Source organism: Heliangelus exortis, chromosome Z (genome assembly GCF_036169615.1).
Source record: "Heliangelus exortis chromosome Z, bHelExo1.hap1, whole genome shotgun sequence".
In the NCBI taxonomy this organism is placed as follows: domain Eukaryota; kingdom Metazoa; phylum Chordata; class Aves; order Apodiformes; family Trochilidae; genus Heliangelus; species Heliangelus exortis.
In genome coordinates this window covers 49,308,957-49,332,671 of record NC_092454.1, presented here as the reverse complement: position 1 = coordinate 49,332,671, position 23,715 = coordinate 49,308,957, and the positions used below count along the sequence as shown (strand labels likewise).

At 39.9% G+C, this 23,715-nt stretch overlaps 2 protein-coding genes across 11 annotated transcripts in view; both read right to left on the bottom strand.

The window, feature by feature from the left end:
• Positions 1–12,988, bottom strand: part of ANKDD1B (ankyrin repeat and death domain containing 1B) — a 31,723-nt gene extending 18,735 nt beyond the window's left edge. For 2 of the 6 annotated variants that reach the window (XM_071730023.1, XM_071730025.1), the window contains exons 1-3: positions 12,791–12,985; positions 8,373–8,476; positions 6,232–6,330 (exon numbers count right to left, since the gene is read on the bottom strand). In XM_071730023.1, coding sequence (XP_071586124.1) covers positions 6,232–6,330; positions 8,373–8,476; positions 12,791–12,866 — 279 coding nt within the window. In that variant the 5' untranslated portion in view covers positions 12,867–12,985. Of the gene's footprint in view, positions 1–6,231; positions 6,331–8,372; positions 8,477–12,790 lie in introns of all 6 variants that reach the window. The other 4 variants (XM_071730027.1, XM_071730026.1, XM_071730024.1 and 1 more) reach the window with 4 other exon arrangements.
• Positions 12,989–16,807: 3,819 nt separating this feature from the next.
• The window catches only part of POLK (DNA polymerase kappa), a 39,347-nt gene continuing 32,439 nt past the window's right edge, over positions 16,808–23,715 (bottom strand). For all 5 annotated transcript variants that reach the window (XM_071731039.1, XM_071731037.1, XM_071731042.1 and 2 more), the window contains 5 exons: positions 23,054–23,150; positions 21,708–21,879; positions 19,886–20,842; positions 18,726–18,777; positions 16,808–18,583 (listed from right to left, as the gene is read on the bottom strand). In XM_071731039.1, coding sequence (XP_071587140.1) covers positions 18,499–18,583; positions 18,726–18,777; positions 19,886–20,842; positions 21,708–21,879; positions 23,054–23,150 — 1,363 coding nt within the window. In that variant the 3' untranslated portion in view covers positions 16,808–18,498. The remainder of the gene's footprint in view (positions 18,584–18,725; positions 18,778–19,885; positions 20,843–21,707; positions 21,880–23,053; positions 23,151–23,715) is intronic.

Genomic DNA, 23,715 nt, shown 5'->3' with positions numbered 1-23,715 from the left:
AGCTCCGCAGGCACCTAGAAAGTCAGTATTAGCACCTTGCAGTGTGCATTGCAGTCACCTCAAATTAAGACAAATGTAATATATCAAGACATCACTAAATGTTCAGTCTGCCACTCTTCTTGACATAAGGTCTAGCATGTCCAAGGAAGGACTGGGACCTATTTTAAGATGGGACAATTAAATACTACTAGGAAAGGATGCCCTCTCTCCAGAAACCATGTAGATAGATAGTACTGGGTGAGATGGATGATATTTCAGGTGATAGGGAACTACTATACTTCCATGAGTCACTATAATTTTCCAGTTAGCCCTTTTTTAAAGATTCTCTTTTAAATTAACTAAAAAGTCTTTCTCTTACAGAAGTAAACAAACAATCAAAAAGAAACAAACAAACAACTCATGTTATTAACTTCCTAGAGCCAAAAGGAAGAGAGATAAGGAACCACCAGCCAGTGTCTCTTGTTGGCCACAGATCTCTAGCTTTCCCACAACTCTTCCTCAATCTGTGTGTACCATGTCCAGGCACAACTTTGTAATCACAAGCCACAATCATGGCTTACTGGGCTAAGTGCTGTGAAAACACAGGACATTCATACTGCACCATAAAAGCACTTGGTCTAAAAGATGGAGTCAGAGGAACCTAAAGGAGGCAAGAGGGATCAGTGCACTACCTTAGCAGTTGCAAGTGCTTCTCAGTTTCTTCTCCATAAATGAGGAATAAATAGCTTGAGTACCATCTCTAATGGAGAACAGAAACAGTATTCATGAATGCTGATACAATAGTTCAGACAGCAGAATGCTTGTGTGACAGAGCCTTCAGAATACAGATCAACTATTCACAGAATAACAAAACAGCTCAGGCTGGAAGAGGTTTCTGGAGGCCTCACTTCCACAGCCTTGTGCTGCAAGCCTGTCCCACTGGGTCAGGTAGCTCAGGACCTTATCCTGTCCAGATCTTCAAGGATGCCTAAAGACTGAGACTCCACAAACTCTCAGGAAAACTGTTCCAGTGTTTGACCACTGTGACAATTTTTTTTTTTTTCTGATTTTATCTAATTGAGACCTTTGCAATTTGTGTCCATTATCTCTTGTCCTCCCACTGTGCATCTCTGAGTAGAGTGTCTCTGTCTTGGCTATACTCTCAACTTATGTACCTGTACACAGCCATAAGGTCCCCCTCTCACCATTTTCCCACCAAGGATGAACAGACTGAGCTCTCCTAGGACCTCCTCATATACCATATGCCCCTATCCCAACCATCCTACGGGCCCAGCACTGGACCCACTCCAATTTATCAATGTCTTTCCTGTGCTGGGGAGCACCACACTGGACACAGCAAGCAGAAATTCAGTGGAAAACAGTGGAAGGCAACATGGAACACGTGTCTAGTGCACAGGCTACAGGAATAAAACTGAGCTTGGGAAAAACTTGTGACTGTGATTCAAAAGTGTGCCCAGAAAAACTAGCCAAGAACAAGGAGAAAAATTAACTAGATCTGATAGCCTTATACAATGAGTAGACTAGCCTGATGGGTGAGTGGAGAGAAATTAAAGTTTATCTGAACTTTCATAACAGTTTTGACACTGTCCCTCATGACATTGTTGTAGACAAACTGATAAAGTACAGGCACAGACACAGATGCACCAAGGTATAACAAAAGCCAGCTGAACTGCAAGGTCCAAAGTGTTCTGGTCAGCAGCACAAACTGCATCTACAGATCAGTCACTAGCAATGCACACAAGGCACTGATCCCGGCCCAGTATTGTTTAACATCTTCATTAATGACCTCAATGATGGGGAAGAGTGCACTCACAGCAAATTTAGTTATAATATTAAACTGGGAGGAGTGGCTGATAGACCAGACTCATGTGCTGCCACCCAGGGGGACCTCATCAGGCTAGAGAAACAGGTTGACAAAAATCTCATGAAAAGTCCTTTACCTGTGGGAGAGCAGCCAACAGCACCAGAACTGACTGGGGACCAACTGCCTGGAAAGCAGCTTGACAGAAAAGCACCTGGGGTTCCTGGTGGACATGAGTAGAACATGAACCAACAATGTGCCCACCTAGCATCCAAGGCAAAAAATATCCTGGGCTGCATTATAAAGAACACTGCCATCTGGTCAAGGGAGGTGATCTTTCCACTCTGCTCATTGATGAGACCCTTTGACACACCTGGAGTACTGTGTCCAGCTCTGGGCTCCCCATATAGGAGAGACATGGACTTGATGGGAGGTAGTCCTAGGAAAATTGCTATTTAACATCCTTATTGGTGACATGGACTGTGGGATTGTGTGCACCCTCAGGAAGTTTGCTGATGACACTGAAGTGTGTGGTGAAGTCAGCACTCTGGAGAGAAGGGATGCAAAGAGGGATCCTGACAAACTCAAGAAGTGGGATCATGCAAATGGCCTGAAGTTCAACAAGGCCAAGTGCAAGGTTCTGCACATGGGCTGAGGCAATTCCATGCATGAATACAGGTTGAGAGGAGAAAGGACTGAGGGCAGCCCTGAGGAGAAGGACTTGGGGGTGATGGTGGACCAGAAGCTTAACATGAGCCATCAGTGTGTGCTTGCAGCCCAGAAAGCCAACCAGGTCCAGGGCTCCATCAAAAGAAGCACAGACAGCAGGTGATCCTCCCCCTCTACTCTACTCTTGTGAGACCCCACCTGGAGTACTGCATCCAGATCTGGAGCCTCTTTTACAGGAGGGACATGGATGTTCTAGAGCATGTTCAGAGAAGGGCCACCAGGATGACCAGAGGGCTGGAGCACCTCTCCTGTGCAGACAGACTGAGAGAGCTGGGGTTATTCAGTCTGGAGAGGAGAAGGCTCTGAGGAGACCTTATTGCAGCCTTCCAGTATCTGAAGGGGCCAACAAGAAAGCTGGTGAGGGACTTTTTAGGATGTCAGGTAGTGGCAGGACTGGGGGAATGGATTCAAACTAGAGGAGGGTAGATTTAGACTGGAAGCTAGGAAGAAGTGCTTCACCACGAGGGTGGTGAGACACTGGAGCAGGTTGCCAGAGAGCTGGTGGAATCCCCATCTCTGGAAGTTTGGGCTCTGATCAATCTGATCTAGTGGGAGGTGTCTGTGCTCATGGCAGGGGGGTTGGAACTAGATGATCTTAAAGGTCCCTTCCAACCTTGAGAAGTTTATGATTCTATGATTCTGTGAACATGTCCAGAGGAGAGATATGAAAATTATCAGACGGCTGGAGCACCTCACCCATGAAGCCAGGCTGAGGAAGTTGGGAATTTTCAGCCCAGAGAAGAGGAGGCTCTGAGGTGACCTTATAGCAGCTTTCCAATATCTGAAGGGGGCCTACAAGAAAGCTGGGGTAGGATTTCTTGCATGTGTGTAGTGAGAGGACAAGGGCCAATGGTTTAAAACTTGAAGAGAGGAGATCTAGGTTAGACTTTAGGAAAAATTTCTTCCCTGTGAGAGTGGTGAGATGGTGGAACAAGGAGCCCAGGAAAGCTGTGGATGCCCCTTCCCTGGAAGTGCTCAAGGCCAGGTTGGATGGAGCTTTGAGCAACCTGACCTAGAGGAAGGTGTCCATGCAGGGGGGCTGGAACTGGATGATATTTAAGGTCCCTTCCAACCCAGACCATTCTATTCTTCTATGATGCACAGTGTCTACAAAGGACCAGATGACACAGGAGGAGAGGTTGAGAGACCATTTTAGCCAAAAAAAAGGCTGAGGTGGTTCTTATAATTGAGTATAAATATCTGATGGAAGGCAATAAAAAAGATGTGGCATTCTTCTCAGTGGTGTCCATTGACAGGGAAGGACACAATGTGTACAAATCAAAGCACAGGAAGATTCAGTTAAACGTAAGAAAACACTTTTTTACTATAAGAATGATCAGACACTGGAATCAGATGCAGAGAGGTTATGGTGTCTCCATACTTGGAGATAATACAAAGTCATCTGGACATAGCTCTGAGCAACCTACTTTTTATAAATGTGCTCTGAGCTGGAGGCTGGATTAGGTCATCTCCAGGGGTTCCCACCTCAGCCACTCGGTGTGATTCTGTGTGAGGATTGCTTGACAGGGTTGAGTCTGGAAGGAGAAAAGAAGGCAAAAAGGTAGAAAAAAGGTGGGTTCAAGAGAAGAAGAAAAAAAAAAAAGGCAAATTAGGGATATCATCAGCTGAAGTACAAGAAAGGAAAGGAGCTTGTGATATCCATAGACTCATGATTTCTGGACTTGTGCTGACACTGGTGAAGATGACCTGCAGATGTATGCTCCCCAAAGAATAGGAAGGGACCACCTTGTACTCTTCTGCTGGACTAACCATTAGGCCCATGCCTGAAAGAACTGGGGAGGTAGGGTAGATAAGAAGGAATAAACCTGTACCAGACAGACCAGTGACAGAACTGGAGTTAAGTAGTGTAAGACTTCTTTGTAGTAATGTAATTGTGTATCAATGCTAATACTGCTAATAAGCAATAGAATTGTAGCTCCAATACTTGAACTTGGAGTGACACAATAATAGTAATTTACTAGCCAATCGATGTATTATTCGTTTCTTAGAGATGTGCTGCTTAATCAATAAACAACTATCTCCACAAATTACGTTGTCTCTGGTCTAAAGGTGGGAGCACCACATCTCCCACTAAGAGCACTATTGTATTTTTAACCAGCCTACTCCGAAACTTAAATGGAGTAGAGAAGTAAAGTCATAGTATCTTCATTCTACTTCTTATAAATTGCAAGACTGACCTGACTGCCAGGAAGTACATGAATCACTGTCAAATACATATGTAATGTCATAGTATTTGAGCTCTGTGAGCTAATTATGATGGAGAGCTTCCAATGATCTTTCAGCAAAGATGATTAACAACACCTGAGAACTAAAGACATCCAATTAAAAGGTAATTCTTTATTAGAATGAAATTCTGAGTGTTCAGTATGGAGGAGGGAGTATGGAAGGTATGTATATTTCCAACCTGTCTTCAATGCACCGTCTTCAGCATAATTAACTTTAAAGTGTTTTTAGTCACCTTATGGCCTCAAAGAATCTGGAAGCTAGCCACTGAAAACTAATTTGTCACAAAAATAATTTGTAACACTTAAAAAAAAACCCTGCATTAACACTGCAGACAGTAGTATTCTGTAAAAGATCCAGGGATCCATGTCTTAACTGTTTACCTAAAGGAAGCACTACTACTTCAAGAAAACTGTCCACTTCTTGCAGAACTACTGTGTCTGCATTTGTATCATAGAATATTAATTTTCCAGTACTTCATTGAGGCAATGTCTTTCCACTTGATTGACAAATGGGAAATGTTGTTTACAACAGTGCAAGATTTGCTTGGGAGCTGTGAGTATCCAGAAAGACAGATACACTTCTTCAAAGCAGCATGTGAGGCATTCACTGACAGGACAGCTTGGGAAAACATTTCACAGCACCTCAAGCAGCACTAACAAGGAGCAAGCTGCTCCTACCTACCCTGCAAGCACATCACTGAGCCAGGAGTTGCTAGTAACTGGAACCAGTAGGTCTCTCATCTTTCATTCCGACTCAGTGTGGAAACAAGGCAGTTTTCTCCCCCCACCCTCTACAGCCTGGAGTTTGTCTTACTTACAACTAAACACCACACATACAGTGAGTAAGAAAGAACCAATTGAGGGCTGGGGAGGAGAGAAGTAAATGATTCATCTTTTCATAAGTCAAGTCAGCTCCTTATTTGAATAGCCTGTCTATTAATAACATACTACACTTCTGATTTTAATATCCGAACCAAATCTTGCACAGCCAGTCAGCTCCTGGCCCAACCAAATCAGCAGCACACTACTAAACTTCTACTGTGGGGGCTGGAGAGTAGCTGACAGTTTTTGCATTAAGTTACTCGACATAAAATAGGAGGGAAAGAACACAAGGAGTTACATTTTGAGTTCCTAGCAATACCCAGACCTAATTTTTACTTCAGTGATTGCTTTAATTTAAAGTAGGCAAAGATTAATACATGACTACCACAGACAGCTCTTTTGCACAAGTTGCTTCAACCACCCTTGCACTCTCACTCAAGTATTCAGCATAGCTGTGGGCAACGTGCTTTATCCCTAATAAAGTTTTTTCATATAAATGTGCTAAGACAAACTGAAGCATTTGCAGCAAGCACGTAACTTCGCAAAACAGGGAGCACACGGCAAAGATTCACTTTTACTTTCCCCCTATGGTGTTTCTATACAGTGGTAAACAAAACATGCAAACCAGCTTACCTGATCTGCCATATCAAGTCTAGCTTTGTGATGGAGAAGAAAATCCACCACTGATACATGACTTCTTGCAACAGCAAAATGGAACGCAGTACGCTTCAGCTGCAATAAGCAAAGCTTTGGTTGTTAGGTGCATAACACAGTTCCTTTCCTTGTGCAGGTAACCAGTATTTCTGAATTTCCTGATTACTAACAAATGTGGTTGTTAATACACATACATTGGAATATTTCTCCTTCAATAGCCATACTTGGTATTTATCTGCATTTTTATTCCCTTGCATAGAATCTAGATATGGACCTTAAATGTTTTTTGTGGAAACAGAATGATTTAGTTAAATAGCATAATGCCTGCACTCAGTTTCACTGAAACATCAAAGTGGGATTAAGTAATTGAATACTGCCTAGAGGCGGTGCACACAGTACAAAGAGCATCCATGTTTACTATTTTATTTTTGTAATAATTTTGAATTTGAAAGGCTGAGGACTAGATTTAGGCTGTTAGATTTGCTTTTGATACTGTCCTTGCTCTTGATTAAGTATGAGGAGATTCTCCCTCCCTCCCTCAGTATTTGTCACCTTCCAAGACTGAGTCACTATCGACATAAATGGAAGTTTCCATCTTGCAAACAGTGAGTAATTTTATACACATGAGTAGGCTCAATGTTTATCAGGATCAGTTGGTGACTTTTTCATTGAAGTAATTAATAGAGTGAACTTAAAAGGAAATGGTTAAATTGAATCAAACCTTCACAGAGAAAGTTTTGATTCCAGTTATCGTGAACATAACTGGCTTCAACATGATTCCCTGAGAGCTTCCACATAAGGACATGTAAGTGATTTAACCAATTAACCTTGAAAGCCAGTTTACATTTGTTCTCTTATTATCCTAATACTGACTTACCCATGTACAAGTCTAAAGTTAAAGGTATGTGTTAAAAGCATAAAGAAATGGGATTTGTGATATGCATTTATGCCAGAAAAAGCTTTTTGCACAGAAATAGTTCTATCAACAAAATTCACCTTTCAGCAGCCTTGCTTATTTAACTTGGGAGTATAGGGGCAGGAATGACCAATATGAAGAAATGAATAGTTTTGGCAGTGTAAGCTACATCCCCACTAGGAGAATCAATCAATGACACACATAGTCATGCTAGTAAATCTCCTATTCCTATAGGTCTGATTTAAGGACAACATGAGCAAAGATTTAAACTACTGGACTGGAACAGTATGTAGTTTAATTTCCTGAATACAAATAGAGGAAAGCAATAGAGGAGACAGCAATACTTCCAAAGTGACTCATTAAAACACAATGCAATTGATAGGAACACTCTCATTGTTCAAGAGAACCTTACTCAAAAAGAAATTCATGTCTCCCTCTCTTTCAAAAACAAACCAAGGAATGTACAAGTACTATCTCCTCAGTTCCCCAGTGGGGAAAAATGCACGTAGCCATGGGAAGCAGGTTTTTTCAGAACTCATGCTAAAGTAACATTGGATGTTTGTGGGTAGCTGAGGGCAAATTGTTCTCCAGAACTTCCACATTAATATCACAATCACTCTATTGCTGCTGAACTACCTCTTATGTGGAACACAGAACTATAAATTGTTACTTTGACGTAGGTAAGCTCAGATTTTAGGCCTAAAGTTGATGTCAGCATAAGAAATGCATTTTCACCTATCTAGAGTAAATCTGAACTCTGACCTCACCCTGAAACCAGTGGACATCATAGGATGCTCCCCTGGTTCCACACAAACTAAATGGTATCACTTCACACTTGAAATCTGTAATGCTAGCAACATAAGTCAATTCTCAAAGTGACTGTGAGGTTAAGTCCTCCCACTCTGAAAGATGGGAAACTCAAGAAATAAGTCACCAAAGAACACAGAGTTAGTATCAGAGCAGGGACCACAATTCATAAGTCCTTAATTCCCAGTGTGATGCACAGACTAGTGGCAACATGCAAAGACCTGTGAGTAATACTGCACAAACCCTACTGCCCATGCTGGATGTCCAAAGTATTTCTTAGTCATCTCCTAGAAGGGACCCCCACTGCCTAACTACCTTGCAGCTGACAGGACTAGGATGCTGGGATTCCAAGGAGTCACATTTCAGATCAGTGATCTGCCAGATGCTTTGTACTCACAGTGTCTACTGCATTTATATTAACATTCTTTTTAAACAGCTTTTCCATGGTTTCCAAATCATTCATTTTAGCAGCATATTGAAATTGTCTCTCATCCGGCAATACTGTGGAAAAAAATGATGAAAAATTACAAAATATTACAAAAAAAAGTGTTATAAAATAATAGCCAGAACACACATGAGGGATTATGACACTGTTTTTACCTTCTGTTACTTGTCCTGATTCCACACAATATGAAAGTCACTTGCTTCTTATCATAGAAAACTGCCAAGAATGCATTTTTTTTCTCTACAAACATCTAGCCAATGTTTCCATTTTCAGCCTTTAAGTGCAAACTGAGGTAGACTTTTCACAGCAGAGATTGTCATTATTTGCACTGCTCACAGAAAAAGGATTTAATTTATGAAACTCTGGCCATCCAAATGGATCCCAAAGCATTTTATTGCCATAGCAGTGAACAGTACAAACCACAGCTTTTATTTCACATTCCTGGGAAAAATGCATTGCTTTAAAAAAGAACACATCACCAAAATACATGAAAACGTACCACAGTAATCGAATAACATGATGCAACTAAAAAAAACCTCAAACCCCTTTACAGTGGGGAAACAAAAAGGTGCATATAGAAGTTTAAAATTTGGCCACAATGTGAAATTTACTATTTAACTGGAAACTTCCCTGGATGTCTCAACCCAAAAATGAACACCTGGTTTGATCAACCAAAGCAGCTGCAGCATGCATTCAAATACCAAATAATGCATTCACTTTAGAAAAAAAATTCTAGTGTCTGATGTCTGATTTGGCTAACTTAGAGGTCAGGGCATTTCTCATTATTCTACCTTAACATATAACTAATCATGTAGAAGAAATCACTGTAGTAGTTAAACCAGTTGGAAAAATGTTAGTAGACACTTCAAATTTCCTATCACATTTATAAAGTTAATCATGTAGACTTATGTCTAGACTGTTTTGGCTAGGAAGCCACTTGTCCAATGATATCACTGAGAAGGACATCACTCTCTGTTGAACTATTAACTGCAGCAGTTCTCTGCTCCTTAGAGGCCTCTCATGCAAGTTTAACCTACTGTATTACATTTAAGTTCATCAATGTCTAATAAGAATACAGGTTGAGGCACTATGACTGCAGAGCATGCTAAGGAAGATCAGTTTGGCATTCACTTAACTGCATTTTACAAGTTAAACACTAATATAATCTCAGTGGAAATAGTCACAGTTGTACCGTACAAAATGAGCCAGAAATTAAACTGAACATTTGAAGAGCTGTTTCCAGTTTTCCTGTTACAGCAACAGAAGCAACCTCCCAGAACTCTTGGGAAATCACAGGGTTTTTTTGCTGGTTTTACAACATGGGCACAGACAAACAAATAAACAAATGCATCCTTGGCACCCGTGACACGGAGTGTGGCTGAAAGCAATGCCAGCATCATGAACAGGCACCTTAGCAGAATAAATACTTCACTTGTAGTTTTCACAGTGTCCCTCCTAAAGAAGCGTCCAGCAGAGTTTTCCACTACCTTTATTTCAAATACGGGTAAACTAACAGCTACAGGATTTCTTGCTCAAGACAAATTTTTGGCAAAAACAGAAAACAAATTTAGGAACCAGTAAGCTGCAATTATTTATAACTGGGCCACATTCATTCCTAACTGACTGCTGATGAACTTTCCCACAAGTATCTTACATGAGGTTGAAAAGATAAATGCTGTTGCATCTCAGGATATTTACAAACAATCTCCATAGTTTACTCACACCACCTTCAAGAAACAAGGGAAAATAATATTTCTTTACATTATCTGCATAGGCAAGGACAGTTTTGTTTTAGTTCTGCCAAAAAATTAATGGCTGATCTTTTCTTTCCTGACAAGAAGTTATAAATTTGCTGTATAGTATTAAAAAAACCTGCTCTGGGTTAGGTGCTTCTTAATCACCTCTTTCTCTCTTAATACCTTTTAATTCATGAGTTAGGAACAGTGGCAATCCATACACACCATGGCACTGGCTTGCTGAGAAAACTCTTGCTTCTTTTAAAAAATTATTTTTTTATGCTTGAAATTACAGTATAGAGCTTCTAGACTACGTATGTATGGAAGTTTTTTATCCAGTCCGGGGTTTCTAGGATTTGGGACTCCATGCATTATTAGCCATCACTCTGTATTCCAGTAACAGCAGCAAAAAAATATCTATTTGTGGCAGTCTTTTGTGGGGCTTGTTTTCTCTGACTTGTCTGGTTATTGCCCTGTAGGTTATGTCACAACTATTTAATTGTTGTGATATTTATTATTTATATTGATTATTAATGTTTATATTGTAACGATAAGTTTGTTATATTCATCTTTTCTTTTGAACTAACTAAAGAGAGTAATATTATCAGTTGATTTCCTTTTTAGAGAGCCCTGTCTGTGGTATACAGAACTTCCCAACATTTCTCCTCTCTTAGAAGAGCAAGAAAGTAAAAAATTGCAGAAGTCTAAATTACCACCCCAACCCCCTTTTAACTTCCTGTTGTGGTATCCACAAGATGAAATATGTCATTTTCTCAACAAGTACGTGGAAGAAAACAAAAGAATTTGAAATGGCTGAAAAGTTCTATGGAGGTAAAATAACTGTGGAATCATAGAACCACAGAATGCTTGTGTTGGAAGGGACCTTAGAGATCACCTAGTCCCAACACCTCTGCTCCTAGACGAGGTTGCTTGAAGTCCCATCCAACCTGGCCTTGAACACTTCCAGAGTGGTGATATTTTCATAGAATCATAGAATCGTCTGGGTTGGAAGGGACCTCAGAGATCATCAAGTCCAACCCTTGATCCACTACCGCTGCGGTTACCAGACCATGGCACTGAGTGCCACATCCAGTCTCTTTTTAAATATCTCCAGGGACAGAGAATCCACCACTTCCCTGGGCAGCCCATTCCAATGTCTGATCACCCTCTCCGTAAAGAAATTCTTTCTAATGTCCAACCTAAACCTCCCCCGGCACAACTTGAGACCGTGCCCTCTTGTCTTGCTGATGGCTGCCTGGGAAAAGAGACCAACCCCCACCAGGCTACACCCTCCTTTCAGGGAGTTGTAGAGAGTGATGAGGTCTCCCCTGAGCCTCCTCTTCTCCAGGCTGAACAGCCCCAGCTCCCTCAGCCCTTCTTCACACGACTTGTGCTGGATCCCTTCACAGCCTCCTCGCTCTTTTCTGGACCTGCTCCAGCACCTCAATCTCCTTCCTGAACTGAGGGGCCCAGAACTGGACACAGTACTCGAGGTGTGGCCTCACCAGCGCTGAGTACAGGGGCAGAATCACTTCCTTGGACCTGCTGGCCACGCTGTTCCTGATCCAGGCCAGGATGCCATTGGCCTTCTTGGCCACCTGGGCACACTGCTGGCTCATGTTCAGCTTCCTGTCAATCCAGACTCCCAGGTCCCTCTCTGTCTGGCTGCTCAGCCACTCCATCCCTGTAGCGCTGTATGGGGTTGTTGTGGCAACCAAAATTATTCATAGTCTGTTGTTTCTAAACTTTAAATAATATATTTAATGGTTTGGTAACACTTTCAATGTTTTTTTTCTGTTTTCCTGTTTGCCACTGGAAATAAAATTTCCAGGGCAAAGTAGGCATTTTGTTAAGTCACAAGGATCTTTTACTAAAATAGTTATCTTCTAATGCAAAGAAGTGATGGGAAACTAACTACTGAGTCCAACAGTGATATTTTATTTGTTTCTTCTCTTTACCATCCCTCTTTGCCAGCTTGGAAGCAGGAAGCACAGTCCGGAACAGCTCCTGTCTGTCACGCTGCAATCACAGGGCAGGGCGGTAGCAGGGCTTAGCAATTACAACTAAGTTTCCGCAAATAACCTGTTTTCACTAATTGCAGCCCACGCTAGATTCTTTCCACGCAGCTCTTCCATGAACGCGTCTGTGTGATGAAAGCAGGAGACCCCTGAGTGCAAGGAGGGCAGAAGCTCCTCTGAATCTCCTGTGCCCCCCAGAAAACCGGGGTTTGGGCAGGCTGTGGAGCTGAGGGCAGGTGCCCAGCCCCGGGGGTGTGACTGAGTCCACTGAAACCCCTCGGACAGGCGGCGGGGTGAAGCCAAAGCCGGGCGTTGCCTTGGGGGACAAACGAGCCAAACCCCAGCTCCTGATCCCACACCCACACATCCTCGCTGATGCCTTTTGCTGCGTATAGAGCGGCGAACGTTTAACCTCCTCCTTTCCGATACCCCCGCCCCCTCCTGCTCATTTTGTTCTTCGCTCAAGGCAAAAAGAGTGTTGGGGGGGACCCCACGGTCCCGGCAGCCCTGTCCAGACCTGGTGCGTGACCTCCGGCCTCAGCTCGCCCGAGGGCCCGCAGCCCAGAGCTTCCCGCCCGGCCGCCTCGGCCCCGGCTCCCCCCCGCCTCGCACTCACGACCGTCGTGGCAAGCAGCTGCGGCTCCCCGTATGGCCTCCCCCTCGCCAAGGAGCAGACGGCTCAGCCCCTTCATCGCTGCCCTCCGCTCTTCTTCCTCCTATCACGATAGAAGGGGCCCTGCGGCTGGCCCCGACAAACCGGTTCTCGGGGCTGTGAGCCGGCCCGGGCACACCCCGCCGGGCCCGGCACGCCCGCAGCAGCACCCTTAGGCCTGGAGACAGCATTGGGAGAGGTGCGGAGCAGTTCTAGGAGTTTGTTTTAAAATAACGCAGGAACTAAATGCACAGAATTTCTTGATACTAGTTGGGCACCAAACCAGGTCAACCCTGCACAGCCACCCCCATCTTCTCCAGCGGCTCACCCACCGTCCCTGCAAAGGGCAATTCTCCCAGTCCAACAAGCAGGAGTCCTGTTTACTCCTGAACCGGTTCCCAAATCATCAAATATGAGGCACTTTCAGAAAGCAGTGCCACAAGTACAGACACACAGGGGCATCATAGCCTGAAGGTGACCCCCGGAGCCAGGTGGCTTTGCCCTCCAGTGCAGGGCAATCACGGAGCTCTGTCTGCAAAGCTGAAGGCGATTTCAGGGGGAAATTCTGCTTGGGAGTTATTTTCATGGCTGTGTTCACTGAACTAGAGAGGGTGACTGTTCCTGTGCCCTTGCAAGCTCAACACAGCCTTGAGATGCTAGTGAGGTGCTTCTGCCAAAAAAAAAAAAAAAAAAAAATGTAGGCAGAAATAGGTATTGACCAACCAACAAAGCTTCATTTTCAGGTAGAAAATACTTTTGTCCAAGTCCAATAAAAATCAATATTCCCACCCACAAAGATTCAGTTGTTGCAAACAGATATACTGAGATTCATCTAGCCTACCTATTTCTTAATTTAAGTCCACTGTTACTTTGGTCTACTTAAGCCAGCACTGATATTTTACTTCACTTTGATAATGATGTCCTGATATAGGGCAAAAAATGATTTAAAATGACAAGGTTAAATTTTACTTTAAAAACTTTGAGGTTGCTCAACTTTCAAAATAAATTTTGGAAAAGTGGCAGGAATGCAAGACAATTATTATTCAGCTTCACACAACTGAAGACACATTTGAGTTCATTCACTGTAATTTTTTCTTTGTAGTTAAATTACACAGTCATCTTAACTTCCAAGATTATTGACACCACATATGTTCATGGTAAAAATTAATCTGACTCAAAGGCATCTGTAAATGGAGCAAATTTGGATCCAAGACTCTTTGCTCAGATTCTATCACACACGAAGAGGCTTTACAGTTCTCTTCTCCTTTAAGTATTTTATACAGTCAGAATGTGAGTAATAAGAAACTTCACACTTGATACACCTTGGCCTGATAAAGACAGTTTCATCAACTGAGATGTTACTCACTTGAAGAAAACTTGTGAAAATACATCCAGAGTGAGAAGAACAAGTAACCGATTTAGCTGCAGCTGAATCACAGTTTTCATTTTAATTTGCTTTCTGTGAGTCAAACACTCCAAAAGAACTACTTACAAGTTTTATTTCTGTATGGTGACTGGGCTAGGAACACAGGCCCACTGTTTGCAACATTAATGGTCCTTAAAAGAAATAACAATTGAAAATGAGAGACAATGGTCAACTGTGGGATGATTGTTTGCCTACAAAGCTCACAGGATTTGCAGCCTCATATGGAGCACAAGCATCTGCATCCTCTTCTTTATTTTTTCTCTTATGATTTAAAAAAACATACTTTTACATCATACCATCGTTACATCATACCACACCAACTGCTTCCAGTTCTAATTACTACCATAAAATACTATTTCACAGCATATACCTGGTCTCTTAACTAACTTTGTCAGTACAGCTATGCTTTATGTGCTTAGATTCTGCAAAGAGCACGTTTACAATATTGTCTAACCACTTCCCAGAATCATGAATCTTTCAAATGACTTCAGCAATCTACAGAAAAGACTGATGAAGAAACTAACAGGGATGCAGAATCCAGAACACAGTGAAGAGTGATTGGAGTGATACGCAGAGTACTGGAGCATATTCTTCACTTGCCTTGCTCTCTCTCAGGAACTCAGAGCATTTTTTTTTAATATTTAAAACAACAGTAGCAATTAATACTTAAACAAGCAGAACCAGTATAAGAAAAAAAAAAGTCAGACAAAAGCACATTCAATAGTGCATAAAGTAGAACAAGCAAAAAAATATGTCCTGTAAAAGAAGGCAGGATGTGAAGACAAATTCAAAGTAGTACTGTTTTTTTAAAACAGTGCATTAATCTGTATTCAACAGTGTACTCTTATTGAAAGCATGAAGCTCTGCAGGATTCTGAATCCCATGGTGCATGAATTGTTCACATGAACTGTTAGTTGTTTGCAGCTGCAGCACCTTACAGTTACCCTCATTCCTCCCCACATCCCTCATGGTTACAGCTACCTCTTGCCACTTGCAGTTTGCTCATGAATAGCAATGAGAACAATGAAAAAAAAAACTGAAATACGATCAGGACAACAAACTCAGCCACCTGCAGGTTGTTCCCTAGTCCGATTCCTGGTAGCTCCAACCTTCTGCTTGGATCTGTGTACTACAATGTGAAAGAGAGGGTTATGATAAACTATCACAAATCCACCATGAATCAAGCTGAAGGCAGTGCAATCCAAGAAGAAACTCTACCCTGCTGACATTCCTGCCTGTTACTGACATTTCATACTGGAATTTTAGCAGCTTTGAGAACAAACCAGCATAAGCTAAAGTATTCGTATATTCCCAACAAGAAAGTATGCAGGAATAAGGATTTTGAGACACCCTAGCCAGACAACTAATTTAAAAAATTGCTCACTGTGATACCCAACCATAGCGAGACACGATCTGGGCAAGATATTTCATAAACTCAAACATAAATTAAGATATTAGTACAGGTAGCAGTAAACAGATTCAATGCAAAAATGCTGTTCCACAGCATAAATTTTTGGGGATTGAGGATTTACAACATAAACTCAAGCAAATCTTGTTTTTAAGGGGGAATTTCTGTGGCTGTCACACCAAGCATCCTCCTTACAGATAAATACTTTGTGGCCACACATTTGCTCTCTGCAATCCTTCCTTCAGAAGTGGTGGAGAGAATGACATTAAGATTACAGGAATGTCACTCTTTTACTCTATCATTCTTAACTGAATTTCAGTATACAAGGAATTTAAGCATATATATATATATATATGTATACATATATATATATATATATATCTCATAGATAAGAGATACTCTACAAAACATTCTTATTTGCTGCCAACCTACATCATCCATGTGCTTCAGAAGGGTGGCTATAATGTGTGGAATGGCTCACAAACAGGAAACAGTTTCTCTTATAATAATATTAAATTAAACACAGCTATGAAGACATTTCGAGATGCTAATGAAAACAGATTTTAAATTAAGGTAAATTATATAACACAAGAACACACAGACACACAGCCACCCACTGAGAAAAACGCAAAACAGAGATACTGTTTACAAAGCCCTCTTCTCTCAAGAACCAAGATGAAGTACCTTATCACAGAAGTTTATGACAATATTTGTGTACTGGAGGCCTTCTTTAGATAAAAGCAGTACTAATGTGATACAAAAAACTAAAAGCCTCTGTTTTATATTGGCAGATTTGCATACAGCACATTAAAATAATCTTACCCAATATTTTGTGTAAATACAGAGCATCAACTTTCCAAAAGGTGTATTTTAACCCACATCTCAAAAGACAGATATTTCTGCCTTTAAAATCATATTGTGAGTTTTATTTCCACATCAACTCAAACACAGTCCACAAATTTAACTTCATGATAATCAGGAACTCTATGATACCTTTTTCTTAAACAGATCAAGACAAATCCCAAAGCTAAACCAAACTAATTTAACTTCTTCAAGTACATACAGTAGTATACTTTTTGCTAAGTAGTGCATATGTAAATACACATTTTAAAGAAAAAAAAAAACCCAAACAATGACAAGGCAATACTTAGTTTCTACACTTTATTGAATCAGGCAGTTACAAACTAATAAAGGGACATGTGTTCACTTTCTAAACAGCTTAAGTCATTGTTCCTGCAGTTGCTTTTATTTCTTCCCTACCAAATTTTTCCAGCTCCCACCTCTGTCAGCAGAATGGCTCATGGTGAATGCTCACTGACCTGGTTTATTAAAAATCAGCTGAGTCAGTGTGCATGGACTGAACTAGTCCAGCTGACTTGGTCCAGAGCAGAAAAGGAAGCACTGCCATGAATTCAAATGACAGAGCTGGGGGTACAGTGACATCTGGCAAACAAACAGATGAGCCTGTACAGATGGTGAAATCATTCCAGCAAGTTTGGAAACAAAAAAGCACTTTCTGGACTTAGCCTGGGCATCTGCAACATAGCAGTTACACATTTGTTTGTTTAGAAAACAAGCAAACCCCAAAGTACTCTCAATACCATTAAAAAGCAAGACAGATGCTTCTGTAGTAGCCACTTATTTTAAAGATTTTGCAATTAAAAAGCAGTTGATACTTCACATAGGGTTTGGCATTGTTTGTATAACTTACAAGAAATATACTGCCATCATAAATTATTTACCTGATAAATATTTAAAGATAGTAAGTAAATATTTGCACTTTACAATTTCCTCCTTCCACATTTCCATTCAGGAAATATTGTTTATTCAGAAATACAAAATATTTTAAAAGAAAAGGATAGGTAAACAATAGGAAGGTTCATCATCTTGCACATCTGCACATCATTTATATTATTATTGCACCATGAGACCTTTCATTTAGAGTCAGTTTAGTGCTACTGACCAGTAACAATTTCATAATTGTTAAGAAAATTTAAGTTCTCAGTCTCTTTGGAAAGGCCAAGGACCAAAAAGCTATTGTCTGACTACCCTGGGGGAATCCTTCTCTCATCAACAGCTTAGTTAGCATTTTTAAATTGGTGAAGGTACCCTGTATCTCACCACAATTTGTCCTTCAGGGCTGGTCTGTCAACTCTTACAGAAGCCACCTTCAGTGACAAAAGAAAGCTTGATTGTGTTCTAAATTCTTCCTCTTGTCCTTTGAAATTGCAAGATTAATCATTTTTTGTGTCCACTGAGAAGACAGACATTGGTAAGATGAAATAAAGCAATTCAGCTCTTGTTATCACACAGCTAGTAACACAATTAAATCTGGTGTTTGAATTGTCCAAGGAAGAGCCAGCCTGAGCTGCTGCAGCTACCATGGCCATTACAGCCAATGGGAAGAAGACAGAGAGCCAGGAGTGGGAAGAGGATCTTCAGTAAGCATGGTGGGGCACCCTTGTCTGTGGTCCCTGCTTTCTAGGGAGCTTCCCCTATAGGCAGCTCTGATGTCCCTGTTCTGTTTGCTGAACAGCAGAGAGAATACATGAGGCTGCTCATGACTCTAATGAAAGTTTCCTATGTTCAATAAATACAAAGTGCTAGCGAATTTTGTTTCTTGGAAACAACTGGGCAAAAAAAGAAGTATTATTCTCAAAGCAGAATTACCTTGGTTGTACCTCTTCTTCCACAAGAATCATCTTCTTTTCACACATGCATGCAGTGGGTCCAAAGTGATAGGCACCTGAATCCAGCCGACCACCAATGCTAAATTAATTTGCAGTCATAAAACACTATGAAATATTTCATACAGCACGTGTCATTTAAAAAACACAGTCATTTAAAAAACATTTCAATTGTATGCTTGGAATTGCTTGACTTGGCCCTTTTTGATACTGTCCGTGAAGTTGATGCTCCAGACCTAAACAAAGAAAAAACACAAACAAAACCAGTAAGAGGTTAAAATATACAATTCATACCTACACATTTTTCACATTGAATATTTTTCTGAACTTCATTATTTTAACATAAGCTGTGTACTCAAGTTCTCAGAAAACTCTTACCTTTTTTTTCCTTGTAATGTATTTGCGCGTTGCTGTCCTCTGCTTAAACCTCCTGAAAAGGAATTAGAAACAACAAAAATTAATTTCTTCAGTAATGCAGGAGTGCTTCAGAAATTATTTGGATGACGGAACCTTTAAAACAATAGTTTTGGGTAAAGCCTTTTTTTTTTTTTTTTAACAAACCATATTTAATCTGTCTGAAGAAGATAACATTTTACTATCTGCAGTTCTAGAAGTTTATATTAACACTATTATACGAGAAAATAAGAAAACCTTTAATTTATTGAATTCTAAGGGATTAATTTTAACCTCTTTGTAGTTTTCAGAATTATTTCAGCATAATGTAGTTAATTTTCAACGTGGTTGTTGAAAAACACTTTTTAATTCTTTTACCCTCCAGGAAGAAAAAAATTATCTTTCCAAAGCCTGTCTGAACACATAGCAATAACATTTCTTATTAAATTTTATGTATTAAAGACTCATATTGTGAGTCTTCATTGTGTTCTGATAATTCTAGCATACTAGTCCTTTAATTTCCTTCTCTAAGGCTCCCAAGTTAGATTATGGACAAAGTACTCAGCATATACTTTTACTACCTGTACATGTCCCCTGATCTGGCCAAAGGTTATTTCTTCATCAAAAAAGTAAATATGATACCAATTTGACATGTTAGAGATATAGTTTTATTTTATTAGATGCAAATCAGGCTTGCAAGTTCCTGCCTTTATGCTATAGTTCACAACCTCTCTGGTTTTGCATGTGCATTACATAATAGCAGTTTTTTGTGAAACAAATCTTTGAAATAATCCAGGTTAAAGATGCTTTCATTGATTTTCAGTTAAATGTCAGTGGCCTTACAAACACTTTTCTGAATATGGCTGGGAAATAGCAAACGTGCAGTTCACAGAAATCAACAGTAATTCGTGTGTTAACACTCAGGAAAACTAGAGTGCACTGTGTAACTACCATCACATTCATAAGTCTAGTTTATCATGTATTTTTAAAATAAAAATAATCAAACTTACACAAGCCTTACTAAAATAAACTTGCTGCAAAAATTCCAAAGCTCTGAAAAGTTCAAAGTATACCATTACCAAATTATTTTATTTTGTGCAAGCAGACAATCTGAATAATAAATATATTGTAAGGCACAAACTCACCAACTCTGTTCAAGTTTTCCATGTAGTATGTCTTTGTAGGCAAATCTTTTTTTTCTGTCAGCTCGTGGATAAGGCCTTTATTTAAGCAGACATCCACATGTTTGTTAAATGACAGAAGACTGGTGGTTTTCTGTTCTGAATTACAAACTGGACAAACAAGAACACTGTCTTCTCTGGCTTCAAAGAAACAGGATGAACTAGTGTCTTCTGTATGTTCAGTCTTTTCAAAATGGTCTTCACTGTCAAGTGAAGTTCTTCTGGGGAAGAAACCCTGTTTCATACACACCTTTCTAGAACTGTCACTGAGACTGATAGGCTGTTTTTCTCTGTGAGGTTTATCAGATACTATCTGAGTGCATTTTTCTGTGCTACTGGTAGTACAGCTGTCAGATATATTTGAAGACTGGCCTGCTCCTGCTAACTGATCTGTTTTATTTTTTTGAAATTCATCAACATTTTCATTTTTTAATTGTGGAAACAAGTTAAGTGTATTTTCTCCTGAATTGCTTTTCTTGGGTATTCCCATACTGTCTTTAACAGGATTCCCATTGAGGCACTCATCAATATGCCTGTTAAGCTCTTCCAAATTATTACTGCTTTGCTCCTCAAAGCAAACAGGGCAGGTGAACATCTTACACACATCAGAAGTCCGTAAGTCTGTGACTTTCTTTGTTTCTTCCACAAAATTTGCTGATGATTTTCTCTCATGAAGGAGTTGTTTACCTACGGTTTCATTTGGAGAAACATTCTCACTGCTTATTTGCCTTGCAGCTCGCTTTTTATCAAAAAAACTCCCTCTGGGAGATGCTTCTGAATTGTTTGTGAAATATTCTTGGCTGGACTTCCTTGTCTGGAGCTTAAGAAAACCAGGTCGTTTTTCTGATTTTAAGAAACTTTTAATGCTTTTTTGTTGGTACTTCTTTTCTTCTTCACTTAGAAATCCTGATACTCGTACACCTAATGATGAAAAACAAACATAATACCAGTTTTATTAGAACTAGACACTAATTCTTAATTAACACCTTTTGAGGTATAAATCCATCAACGAAAAGTGCTTCCAAATGGAAAAAAAAAGAGAAAAGAGAAAAGTGCTACAAATGGAGCCTATACTACCTAATGCTAACAATTAATTGCAAGGATTCATAGAATTTCATAAAAAACACCTGGCCAACCGTATTATTAATTTAAACATCCACGAAGTTTTAACTGATTACACCCTAGCATGAGGCTATAAACTTAATACATTTACATAGAATTCTCAAGAAGACTCAAAGAGTTTTGCACGAGGTTTCCCTACCAAAAATGGTTTTTATTTGGAGCATTCTAATGCCACAAACAAGTAAGTTTTATATACCACTGATTGGTTCAACAGACTGCATAAGCACCAGAAACACATGGGTCTTAGAATTAAAACACAAGGTTTACTTTTGACAGAAATTTTCAGAACATAGCAACTTCAAACTAATAAGCATGTTTATTTAAAAACATTTGCTTCTAAAAGAGATTATGGACAGACTACCTGTAGTGTAAATCAGATGTAGAAACTCTTTAATGGCAGCAGAAGGAAGCACTGCTGTGTGACAGCACTACTGTCATGCTAATGTGAATGTTGTTCAAGGCTCACAAGTAGTACCAATAGTGCAACCTCAGCTAGTAAAACCAAGTAACCATTCAGCACTCCAGACTCACTTTGCAAAAAGTACCAGGGTAACAGAGACAGGATAAATCAATTTAAACTGATTTTACTTTGAACACTGCCTATTACTTTGATACATTGTAAGATCTAACGTTGAAAAGGAAGAATTAGTTTGAAATCTTTTACCCATAAGTCTTATCCGCAAAGGGTAAGGAGCAACACTATCAATTTCAGTTCCTAACAAGTCTTTAGCAACAGCAAATATCTCCTCTTCTGTAGAAACAGAAGACAGCACGGTTGACGCTCTTGTTTTTACTTCAAAGTTCACATTCTTTAGCTTCAAGGTAACAGTTTTACCCTGGGACAAAAAAAAAAAAAAAACAAAAACCAAACAAGGGTTAAGCATACCACATCAACAGCTACTATATATCATCTACGCAATCTATGCAAGGGCTGTAAAGCCATAGTCAAGACTGTGTACTTATCTGTGTACAGAAAGGGACTGACAAGAATTTCTCTGCAAGATTCTGCACTTTCTCCTGAATTGCTACCCAAGTCAAATTCTCTGAACTGGATCACTTGGCTATGGCTCCCAGCAGACCACCTGCCATGAAGGTGAATGTTTGATAGATTTCACACACTGACCACAGTCACAACTGCTACCTCATCTACAAAAAAGTATTTCCTCACTTGGAAACTTTCGGTTCCAGATACCTTAATTTTGCTGGGAAAACTACTACGGATACTGACAACATCCTTCCTTCTACATGGTGCTATCATTTGGCACAAACATTCCCCCAGCAACTCCTTCCAAACCACTTGTGTGATTTAGCATGTCCATCCACATGTAAATTAATGGCATTTCTTTTGTTCTGGTGCTTTTGTAAACTTATCCCTTTGGCCTTACTTGATGATCTAGATTTCAGCCCACCATCTTTTGAGACAACCTTTTAAAGCTGAAGAAGACTAATCAGAAATTTTTTAGCTCTTGAATGTTTATTCCTGTTTTACCAGTAAGACCTCTATAGAAAACATCAACTATTCTTTCTAGATTATAAACAGAAATTGGGAAAGGAATACAGGGACTGTTCATACCATTCATACAACTGAATGGTATTAACTAGTCAACAAGTTTGGTACATACAAACTTCTAAAACTACACTACTGGCTATTTGCTGGACCATGAAGGAATATGGGAGAGAAATACGGTGTTTTAAATATATCAGCTTTACATGAATAACCAAAGCATAGCTCATAGACAATCAGCTCTAACATTTGTTTATAAAGATTGCTTTTACCATAAAATCTTTATATGATAAATTACTTGGCTAGTTTAAGTTTTTCCACATCTATTATTAGATAGGCACCTGAAAAATATCAAAATGCTACGTAAATTATTCTAAACATCTGCAAATTAGATAATGGAGACCTCTGAAGATTGCACAGCGTGCTGCTGCTGAAAGCATTCATACTAATGCTGCATTTGATAAGTTTGAGTGCACTTGCAAGCAAACAGAGAATAATATAAATACCTTAAGTCCCTCTTTCTGTAGCTCCTGAGCAAGATCTCTGCATAGCTCTCGACACAAGCTGTACTGGTCATCTGCTGTGTTTATTTCACTGAATGTTCTAAGATAAAAATATGATCTCTTTTTCAGTAAGAATGCTAAAATTCATTCAGTGGCTGCCATCTAAAAGCATTTTTTGCACAGTCAGACAAAACCACATCAGAAGAATATTGTACAGATTCGAGTGTTTACTTCAAGAAAAAACAAATACTAACAAAATATTATTCAGGAAGATGTGTGCATATTTATGTGTTTCAAAATGCAAAGCAGTTCAAATAATGAACGTCACTAATGCTTAAACATTTGCAAGAGAAACTAACAGCAACTGAATTCATGTGTTTTGTATTTAATCACATTTGTACAGTGCTGTATACTATTAGAGGAAAGAAATGATTGGAAAGTCAACATCAGAGCCAAGTATCAGAAATAAATAATGCAGATGCTAAGAAGAAGATGCCAGCTAGGATAATTATGTCTAGCCTCAGAGGAGGAAAAACTACCTTTCTGACAAAACCATTGCTAACTGCCTTTGCTTGAGTGTCTTAGGAAGGGGAATGAAAAGGGTTTTGCTGGGCATCTACTTTTTACTAATAACATGAGAGGAAAGTGAGCCTTGAGTTACAGAT